This window comes from Aptenodytes forsteri, unplaced genomic scaffold, assembly GCF_000699145.1.
Source record: "Aptenodytes forsteri isolate BGI_AS27 unplaced genomic scaffold, ASM69914v1 Scaffold94, whole genome shotgun sequence".
NCBI classification, from domain to species: Eukaryota; Metazoa; Chordata; class Aves; order Sphenisciformes; family Spheniscidae; genus Aptenodytes; species Aptenodytes forsteri.
The window spans coordinates 1,046,431-1,058,117 of NW_008795017.1; the positions used below are offsets into that span (position 1 = coordinate 1,046,431).

At 36.2% G+C, this 11,687-nt stretch overlaps 1 protein-coding gene across 1 annotated transcript in view; it reads left to right on the plus strand.

The window, feature by feature from the left end:
- The window catches only part of NBAS (neuroblastoma amplified sequence), a 219,080-nt gene that overhangs the window by 144,252 nt on the left and 63,141 nt on the right, over positions 1-11,687 (plus strand). Inside the window, 3 exon segments of the mRNA XM_009275562.2 lie at positions 437-547; positions 3,953-4,203; positions 6,014-6,348. Of these exon segments, the coding sequence (XP_009273837.2) occupies positions 437-547; positions 3,953-4,203; positions 6,014-6,348 (697 nt within the window).

Below are 11,687 nucleotides of genomic sequence, written 5' to 3' on the forward strand. Positions count from 1 at the left end.
AGGAAGAAAATTAACTCTATCCCAGCCGAAATCAAGACACTGTGACACATTACATCCTTTATCACTTTGTAATTGAAATGAAATGAAAACTGAGGCTTTTGCTTTAGCACAAAGGTTAAGCAGAAACTGTCATTGAGAACCAAAGTGTATGTGGAGCAGGTGCCTGTCTTTGGAATATCTCTGTAGTTTTGATTTTTTTTTTTTTTCTTTTTCTATTCCTCCCCCTCAATGCAGCACTGAGTATAAGCAAATGCAAGAAGACACACTTTGTGTGTTTTTATTTAACTGTGATTCAAACTAGTGAATAAAATCTAGTTTCTTGGTTTATGAAAAAAAAAAAAAACATTACTTTTCTAATGCATATATTTATTATCACGTCATGTCTCTAGGGGCTTAGTGTAACTTTCCCTTGTTTTCTTTCATGTATCTCTATAAGAACACTTGAAGAAAATGTCTACAAGATTGCTGTTTCTTTGGCTCAGCGATACAGTGTTCCACTTTGGGAAGTTTATATGACGCATTTGGAATTTTTATTCACCGACAGTGGGTAAGTTGTCTCCCCTACAAATGCACAAAGGATTCTGTTACACAGAAATATGTGCTAACCTATGAGAAAATTGAAGTATATTGAGGGTAGAGTGTGGTTTGTGTTTTCATATTTCTTGTGTTGTGATAGTTTGGGAATTTTTTTGTCTTTTCTACGTGATATTTTTGTAACCCGGCACGAAAATAGGTGTTACAGGCAAGGATGGAGTCCATATGTGTCTTATTATTCTTGTAAGTATCCCCAGACTTTGTTTCAGTGTTTAGGTTTCCACGGCTTTGAATGCTTAGTGCTCTCTTCCAATAGCAACTTACCTTGTAGTTATTTTTACAGTGCCTTGGAATATCTCCTGAAGCTTGATTGTTTTTATATGGTTATTTATTTTTAAATAAAGTTTTGCTATTTATTGATCTCTCTTCTACATAATAACAAAGGAAATAAATATATTGGCACTTCCCATTCATCTGTTCATCTCAGTTTCAGTTTTTTATAGAACCACTTTTTTTACAATATTTCTTTGGAACTCTTCTAGTCTACAAGATTATGGTAGACCAGACCTGGCACTGGTGGGGGGTGTGTGGGGGAGGGATGCTTTTCTTTTCTATTCTAAAGTTAGTTCCAGGGCCTTTTTAAAAAAAAAAAAACAACAAAAAACAAAAAAGCACCAAAAAAACCCCCAAACCACCAAACAACTTTGACAACTTGTCAGTCAGACAAGTACTTTTTGCCCACTGAAAGATGAATAAACCCATTCGATGAAAGACTAAGATACTTGCCTGAGTAGTGCATTCAGATGTCAGTGATGTAGAGCCCCCTGTGTAATACAGCAGCTCTTATCTACTGTTCTGACAGACATGATCAAATTAGTATAGTTAGTTTCAAATTTTAAATTGTGAAAGCAGCTTTAGCTTGCAGCAGTATTTGTACTCCTCTTAACATAAACTATTAATTAAAAAGCATTAAAATGTTTTATAAAACATGAGGCATAAGAAAACAAAGCCTGATAGACATTGGTGCAAGATCTGAGAAGATGAAATAGCATTCATAGATTTTCTTTGCTTCCTTTAGAAAACAGAGAAGTCATACCCTCTAAATTTTGATGCTGCTAAATTATTTAGTGCTTTAAACAAAATAGGCAGTCAGGGTATAAACATGGCAACACTGGGGTGAATGTGAAAGAGCCAGCTGACTTCTCTGGGACTAGAATATTACCCAAGGTGTTTTGCAACAGTTTTCTACCATTTTCTTTGTTCTTGTCCTCCATGAGTTAGTATTCATAGAATTGTGAGATCACTGAAGTACTAAGTAACAACCTTTTCTAACGAAATTCAAAAAAGTCTTGAAAATTGATGTATAGTAGCATAATATGCTGCTGAGCATGTTTTTGTTGTATCATAATCTCATTTTAAAGTTGATTGACAGCATATGGCCATTACAGTATATTTTAGTCTTGGGATTATGGCATTAATAATGCATGCCTTGTTATGCATTCATTCTGAACTGAAAAGAAGTTTATTCTAAGACTTAATCTCTTTAACCAAATATGCAGTATTTCTATAAGCCACTTTATGTAGGGAGAAGCTCAAAAGAAGCGTTTACGTAGTGTCTATTAACTATTTTTTTGATTATTTGATGGCAAATAAACATCACGTTTTTCTGTTATGCTGTGATTTTGAGTCTGAAAATGGTTTAGAATTTTTTTTAATTGAGTGGAAATTTAATTGTTTCTTTGGAAGAATGTGATCAAATTTGATTACCAAAAATCATACATTTTATTATTTCAGTGAAAGGAAATGTTATGTTTGCATGTCACAGAATCTATTATTCCAGAATCTTTCTGAACAGCATAATGAACCCTTCCACCTTCCCCATCCCCCTACCCATCCCCGCACCCCAAAAACACACTGCAAACCTCTGTAGATCCTGTCAATATAATTTAATGTCCCTCTAGCCTTTAGTCTGAACTTTGGGTGTGGACAGAAAAATGTATTCAAATCACACTCTTGAAATACATCAGTCCCAAGTGTCTGTTTTTGTCTTACATAAAGAGTGACTGACACTTTATTTCCATTAATATCGTACTTATTTCCATTAATGTAGTAGAACACTTAACAAGAATTTAGAGTCTTAAAATAATGCTTACAAGGTTAACCACCTAATTGGGGTGGGTTCGAGATGTAAAAATAACTCAAAATAACTTATTCTCCCCCAGAAATCGGAGATTCATTTTAAACTGAGAGAAGGTTGTGTTTGTGGTATTTGTTGCAAGAAAATCATCTTTAGGAATGAAACTGAGATATATTTTACTTGGCTAGCAAAGACAAACACTAACTTATATGTGGCATTTATACATAGGAGAAATTCACGTTGAAATTCTAATTTAATCAATTTTAAAGGTTTAAGAAATTCAAATGGGATTAGAAGACATCAGATTTCCAAGTGAAACATGCTACCTAACATGGCATATGGTTGGACTTTGGGGAGAGTCAAGGTGGTAGTCACCCATAGCTGACTTCTTTCCTCAGTTTTTAGGTAAAACTTTCAGTTGAGAAAGGTATAAACTTAAGATGAGACTTCCTTGATATGCACCCATTTTTATCTCAGGTGAGGAAAAAAGGAGTGATTGCATTCAGCTATCTTTTATGTAGCCAGCTGGAGGTGTCTGAATTCATGCTGTGAAAGAGCTAATTATTCTTTTCAAAAGGGTCAAGAAAAAAAATTTCCTGAAGCAGTGAGACTGGCTGAGGTCAACCCAAGACTTGCTGATATTTTCCTAAATTTTCATGGATGTCAATTTGAGAGGCAACTTGATAAAACTGTCAAATGAAATATGCTGAGCATGAATAATAATGTCAAATAGATTGACTAGTGGGCAAGAGCCAATTTTCAGTGATAATATCTCTCAAAGCATGCACAGGTGCTCATCTACTACAGAAAATAGAATGTAATAGATTGGGAGAGCTTCTAATTGGGGAATAGGATATTCTAGCATCTCTCAGCCACAAGGTTGGTGGGGTTTTTTTGTGTTTTGTTTTGTTTTGTTTTTTTTAAAAAAAAAGGCTTCCTGTACAAGAAGCTCTGGACATATGTCTACTTTTACATATAGCTATAATTAGAGATGTGAAATGCTGCTTTGAATCCCACTTCAGTATTCACGACCCTTAATCTGCATGTCCAAATCAACAGATAGCAAGACCAGGAAATACAAGAGCTCCTTAGCTTATGTTTATGGAGGATAACAGCTGTCTAAAAACTTATTGAAGGGTATTTACTTTTTCAAAATGTCTTACAAAGTTGAACTTTACTGCTTAAATAAGGGAAAGTATTGTCCTGTCTCCCAGGTGTGCAGCTGAAGAATCTTTCATGGCATGTCCAGGCCTTTAATGCCATAATTCTTTCTAAATGCAGGTTATCAACACTGGAAATACAAGAAAGAGCACAAACTCTTGGTCTCTTTGAGACTTTGAAAACCAATCCTGAAACCTTACATGAACACATGGTTAAATATGTTTACCCAAGTATTGAAGGTAGAGATCACCAGCGATTGCTTTACTATTTTACACTCCTTGAAAATTGTGGTTGCTCAGAAGTGGTGAAGCATGCTGTTAAACCTGAAACTCACATCCGACTCCTGAAAAAATTTAAAGCAGTTGCACCAGGTAGGAGAGTTCCTGTTTCTTTTCTTCATAGCTGTATTTATTATTCTGTTAAGTGAGTGTCGACATGATTATGCTTATCTAGTTTATACCCTCCAGGTAATTTTTTTTTCAATAAGCATATCAGATGAACGCAAGTAATTTAGTTGGTTAGTCATGTCTTATAGGAGTAAGTTCCTTCTCTTTGTATTAATGGAAATTTAGTTTACTTTATCACGGCAAGCAAAAAAATATTTAAAAACAGGTTTCTGTTGGTGATGCAAGTTAAAATTATTGGCAGTGGTTCATAGTGAATTTTTAAAGAAAAAAATACAGACCCCACAGAGCACAACTTTTAACACACCAAGCTTAACATGAATATTCTCAAAGAACTTAAGACAGTGTACCTTTTAAAAGTCTGAATTGCATAATATATCAAGAACTCTAAGCATTTGTTTGTTTTAAAGAGGGTAATTTTATTTTGTGTTTTATCCTTGATGTTACCTTTTGCTTTTGCAGAACTATAACATTATTTGTCCTCCTACATTATCAGACAATGCCTATAAAAGTGAGCTGCTGGAAAGCGTTCTGAAATTTTGAATGCTAGTTTCAATTTGCTTGTTAGTCAAGTATTAGCAGTATCTTGAATTTCAGTTGAGTAACTCCAAATCCAGTTTCAGAATGAAAAATACGCACTGTATGGGATTACATGCTGTGGGGATGAATTAATTGTTCAATACTGGAACCTCATGTGTATCAGACACTAAATTTGCTGCAGAATTTGGAGAGATTGTGCATATGAATTCATGTATTGCAGGAAGAAAAAAGGTGATAATTTTTTTTGGGGGGAGGGATTACCTTCGGTTCTCATTGGCGTGTTTAAACACTCCAGTTCTATGGTGCTTGTCGAAAAAAAATCTGTCAAGAAGTTATTGTTTGCCTTCAAAGTTATTTTTAAATGTTGCTCAAAAAAAAGTCCTAGGACCATATGTCAGACATAAATTAGTCACTTTGTATGGTAAAAAATTAAATCTATTTTATTACAACCCTAATTAAAATTCTCAGTGTTCAGCATAATTTATAGATAGTAGGCAAGGAACAACATCAAAGTATTTGTAGAGGTAACAGGCCCTAAGTATATGAAGAAACACATGGCAATAAAGTCAGTTGTCTTAGGAATTATATGCATAGAGAATAAAGTAGTATTGTTGCAAGAAATATTTTGTTGTTGCTAGAATAATTTGCAAGAATTTTCTTCCTGTAGGAACCAAAGTAGTAACAGGACTCTTGTGTTGTAGATCCATTTACATGAATATCTATATATGTCCTGTCTCTAGTTGACCTTACTTAGTTTACCTGTGGTTAGTGCCTTGAATTTTTGCTGAGATAGGTAGTAAGTGCCAATTGTTACACGATCAGAATACATCTTTTTTTAATAATGAAGACTTAACTAAAGAAGTGAGTGCATGAGGTTTTCTAGGATTTATATTAAAAAAATAGTAGCACGATTCTATATACTATATATATATTCTTGCTTCTTTGAGAATCTGCTCTTTTAGTTTGTATCGATATGTAATGTTAAAGTATGTTCCAGGGACTGAGAGATTTTACATGCATCAGGACATCATAAAATCCCAGTGTTACCTGTATACAAACCTGTCTTCCTCCCTGGTCTTGTCAGTATGTATGACTGTAAAAGGAGATGGAGTAGAGTCTTTCTAGTTCTGCAGATACTGGTTTAGTACTGATTGTTTTACACATAAACGTAGAGTTTGAGTAGATTTAACTATGAATAACTTTTATTTTGTTTGCCTCTTTCTCCTTCTGTCAATAGGTCTTAATTACAAGAAGCTAACAGATGAAAATGAAAACCCTCTGGAAACACTGGAGCCCATCCTTACAAGTCAAAATATCTTATCTATTTCCAAACTGGCTCCCAAAATTCCTAAAAAAGATGGCAGTACGCTGTCACCGAGCTCTATTTATGCTGTCTGGTTACAAAAACTTTTTTGGAATGGTGATCACCATCTCATTAAAAAAATACCAGAAACCATGGATGAGTGGCTACACGCATATGATACGTGTTCAAAGTACTTGGATAGACTTGATCCAGATGATATTGTCACTTTTATTGACGAAATTACCTTTTCTTCAAAAGCTGTCACAAAGGTAAGCAGATATATTTGAAGAATTTCAGGCCTTAGGTGAGGCACAGTTGAAAGTAGTATCAAGGAGAAAGTCTCAGCAGATTTTTACATTTTTCATTTTACAGTTTTTAAAGATAAATTCATAAACCTACCTTTCTCTGCCTACCTCTTCTTTTTATGACTGCCAGTATAGAAGAAGATTTTTATTCAGTTAGAGGAGTTAGCTCTGTGGATAAGAGAGTTTTTGATGGAACCCCAAAGTCCCTGTATTTTGGTTCAGCAGAGAATAAGATATTCTTCTTGTGTATTTATTTATTTTACTTGTGCTCATCCTAAAATTCATTGTGCTGCAGGCTTGTGTTTAGTACCAGGCTTTTGCATTCTGAACAGGATGCTCCACAGGGAAGCATTCAGGGCCAACACATATGGTTTCTAGGCACTGTAATAATATAAATGATAAACTCTATCGTAATCTCCATCTGGCTGAAAGCCCGTTATTGAAAGAACGTGCTTTCATGTCCGTAACATATATTACCAGATTTGCAATTTCTTTTTGCCCAGTGAAACCTACTTATAAGGAAGTTTCTAACGTAAAGTTTTACCCTTGCTTTCTTATGTATCTTTGCTTCCAAGCACAAAAAAGAGATGAGATTTCTTAGATACTACCTTATTAAAAGATCTTGAGATGTCTTCACTAACTTAATCTGAAATGAAAAGATGATAAAGAAGAGATGTTTTGTGAGGTTTTTTGTGTCTTTATCTTCTCTATTCTGGATTGTGCTCGTTTTCCAGAGGTGTTTATTCACCCCGTTCAATGAGGTGTCATTTGTTCCCTCTCTGGATATTGTTTTAGTGTTCCTATGATATTACTATAAATTTATTAGAACCCATCTAACCTGTATCTATACCAGAATTTATTGAAAAAAATTTGCTATTCATTGAAATCCTGGGAAAATGAAAAGCTTTGTCAGCACCAAATTTATGCTTTGATCTGTCATGCTACTAATAGACCAACACTTTTTATCACTAGTCCCATCAGCTGTCGCTTAAGCCTGTTCAGCAGAACCGCTGTCTTGTTTAAGTGTTTTGATCCTTTCTATCATGTAAACATAGTGAGTGTTTCATGCTTATCAGGAAAGACTGACACTCATCCTGAGATCTCAGTTGCCAGACCTGACCCTGGACGGAGGTAGCGAGGGGATGGTTGTTGTCTAATGAGAAGGAAATACTGCCTTCACATATGATCTCCGCTAGTGACTACTTGAAACTGTTGATGTATCTTGGGTGTTTCAAGATTATTTCTCATTTATTCCAGATGAATGATGCAGGGAGAGGATGGACAGCCTCCACTGTGTATCTGTTTTGAAATGCATTGTTTATTTTCATTTATTTATTTCTGTTCAGGATTCCAAATCAGTTACTCTACTCTCTTAAGATGAGTAGGATTTGGAGGAAGGAAGTATTGATGGCAGGATTATTGTGGTTGGTGGCCAAGCAGAACTTCGTAGCAGAAATCTGTTAGCTTTTTGGCCATGAAAGATACTCAAGAAGTGTTTGAAACCGTTGGTCAAATCAGCTGATTTAGTGTGTCCCCTGCACTGGGTTTGGGAATGAAACAGCTGTTTAACCAGCTTGCAGCTATTTTTGCCTCAGGATCCCATCCAATTTTCAAGTGGAAGTGTGCAATGAAAAATCATTGTAGAACCTGAAAACTTATTTCTCAGAGATCTCTTTCCTCTAACTTTGATTTGAAAAATGCTTCATACATAAAGGTGCAAGCCGAAAGGCAGCTTTTTACTTAAAGTTTTATCCTGTTTTCAGGGTGCACTGGTCATGTGAACACTCTTTAAATTTCTAATTCAGCACTTTCTTCCCAGCCCAGTTCTGTGTCCAAGTACTTTATTATATCAGTTTCTCATTCCTATAACAGATGTACATTTCTGTATTTCATGGAAGCACTGATATTTAATGTATGTAAAGGACTGCAAAAAAACATGGTAATTACCATGAAATAATCTGTGCTGTCACTGAGACAGCTGAGTTTTCTCACATACAGAAAATTTGTGGAGTTCTTTTAAGTGGACCTTGAGAGGAAGCTTAAAGTGAGATAGTGTAAGTAGTTTTTTAGGAGTGCCGAGAGGTGAATTGGCTCTTTCCCCCTTTGAGGGGAAAAAACCAAACAAACAAAAAACCCAACTGCTGCACACACATCCCCCACCCCCCTCTCACCCCCTCAAAATTTCAAAAGGGGAGGGGTGGAAGGGAGAGAGAGTAGTCCAGGGAGCGTGATGAAATGCACTCCATCGTTATCCTTGTGAAACAGCACCTCAGTCTAAAAGCTCCTCTTGGTCAGAAATGATCAAGAAAAGTCTCGAGTGATGCAGTGTAATGGGAGGTAGGCTACATAGCAGTGTAGGCTACATGAGTTGAACTTAAAGGGTACCATTGCTGTTGTCACCACATGGGAGCTTAGGAAGCAGACATCAGAATATCCCCCACTGTTTCAATATATCAACAGTAGTAAGGAGAGGCAGGTGACGGGCCACCAAAGCAGTATGATGCTGCTTCTACTTGCATGTCCCTTGATGTGACAGAGAACCTGGGAGCAGAATGCGTAATTGTACAAAAGGGAATGAAAGCACAGGAGTTTAGTGCTGACTTCAGAAACTTCTTGTTCTTAGTGAGAAAGACAGGAACGTGCTGGGCTTTGCCAGGGGGCCCTCTTCTTCACCTGTCCCTTTCTACTCGCTCTTCTTTTTACTTTTTTTTTTTAAAAAAAAAACCCAACAAACCAAACATGTTTTAGCATGAGACGCTCTATTTGTGTGTAATGTCACAATAATTACAGCATGGAGCATAGGTTGGTAAAGAAGAGAGGGCAGCTGGAGGTCTGATTTATTACAGAATCTTCCTCCTGGTCACATAGAGAAATAGTTTGTATTTACATTGTGTGAGGATGCTGTAGCTGCTAAGTGCGTTGTTGTTCCTTCTGTGCTACTAGTAAACAGACGTCTGAGAGGAAAGAGGTAGTATTGAAAATTGAAGGATAATTAACTTTCTGATGAGTTGGGCCAGCAGTGACTGAATGGAAAGGTGGATGAGTGAGCAGTGCTCGACTGGGCAAAGGAGTCAGGAGAATGTCTAAACTGGAGAAACGGATGGGGCGTTTGCACTAGTGAAAGAGCAACTAACATGCTGACATGTAGCTTAGGGTGTGACGAGGTTTTAGGTGCTCTTAGCTCTAAGAGCTCAGAGATTCTTTCCTCCCATGTTTACTGCAATCAGTAGAAATGAGTTACCTCCTGGAAGATGAGATTCAGTTCCCCAGCCTTAAGGGTTCAGAGAAGTGGCAACATTGCATGGTGGGAACTGTGTGAGCAGAGATGCATCCTAGTGGGACTTAAGAAATCATAGACCCAAAGTAACATGGTTAATAGACTGGATATTCTGTATGAGACAGATCACACTGCTTCCCAAAATTTAGTATTTTTTGACCTGCAGCATATCCTATAGGAGATGTTTTACAGTTTTTGAGGGGTTAAGGGTGACTTGTGAATCCAGAGTAATCCTTGATTGCTCTAATGGCTAATTATTCACTGTTTATTTTTTAAAAATGCCTTTCTTTGCTAAACTGAATTTATCTAGTTTTGAGACAAAACAGATCTTTTGTCTGCTATACTAAAGAGGTAGTCATCAAAGTTTGCTTCCACAGTCAGACATTCAGCGGGTGCCACTTAAACTTGACTTTAAGCTGAATGGATTTGACCTTGGGAAGTTTTCTGCTCTTTTTTTGTGTGGTGTTTTGTTTTCGTTTTTTTTTTACAGGGGGGTGTTTGTTTTATCACAAGTTTTCTTTGGATCCAGTATATCAGCATCCGTCTTCAATTGAAGAAGGTAGAGATTGATGCAATGTTCCTGTTGTGTTTGTGGTAAATGAAATAGGTGAAGTCCTTTACTCTTCATCAGTACCCTCCTCACACATTGAAGGACTGAAGTATTGATCCTTAGACCACAGCAGCTCACTGCTGCAAGCAGTGAGAGGGTTCCTGCTTGTGTCACTTCTATTCAGAAATGCTTTTAATTCTAAATAACTATTCAAATTTTTCTGACTAAATAATAATTCAGTCCGCCTCCGGAGTGGTAAGCGTAGGCTATTTGCACGTATGGAACAGATTTCTCCCTAAAAGGGAGATACTCCAAATATTCAGTGGAACTACTGCTTATATTTTTGCACGCATTTTGAGTCTGTCATCTTTTCTTCCAGCAGCTCTATTTACTTTTAAATAATGCTGACTTCATAGATTCTTAATTTTAGTAATGATCATATCAACTTTTTTATCTTGTTGATTTCCTTTATATTCCCCTTTGTGTGATCTGTTTGAAGCATTTTAGGTAATTTGGGGATTTTTTAATTTCTTTGTTGCCAGCATTTTGTTCGTTGTGCTAGGTAGTCAGTTATGTCTTCAAAGAACCATCTGTTTCAGAGCTCATAGGTCATTGCCCTGATGTTTGCTGATTAACAGTACATTGGGAAAAAAAAAAGCCCACAACTGAAAACAATTACTTTTTTAGTTGCTGTGTTTTCATTATTGAATACACACTACAAATGGGGATGGGCACAATATGTTGATTAGGAAGAAAAGACAACATTTTTAGACAGCAAAAGTAGAATAAAAGGTATCATCAGTTAGGTTTTCTATAAAGAAAGAGAAATTGAAATTTTCTTTACACAGGCTCTTCCTTGCAGCCTTCCATAGGCTCGGCCACATTCATTCAAACTATGGCTGATGATATTTTTTGTTTATTATTCCATCCTTTATAATTTCTTTTGTAACTTCTGATGCAAAGGAAGAAATTTGCTTGCAAATAAATATTTTTACAACTTAATATTTTTAATTGAAAGGTTGACTCTTATTTTCTCTGAGTCAGTAATGCTTTTTTGACCATTTTCTTCTTGCTTAAGCAGGAATACGATGTCCACGTTTTGACCACAAACCAAATGAGTGTGGAATGGGAACCTGTTACGACTGGATATTAACTTGCATCATTTTTTCTTTCAATTTTAATGACTTTAAATGCCATTTTTAATAATTATGTAAAAAGCTCAGTTTTTTAAAAAAAAAAAGCTCAAAGTAATGTTCAGTATCTTTTGTCTGGCTGAGTGACTTCTTAACACTGTATAAAATGCTAAGGAAAAAGACAAGGCATGACGTTGCCTGAAGATGTACAAGAAATGTGTTAATAGTGTTCTTACATAGCAGTTAAATCCAGTTGGCGGCCGGTCACGAGCGGTGTTCCCCAGGGCTCAGTACTGGGGCCGGTCTTGTTTAATATCTTTATCGATGATCTGGATGAGGGGGT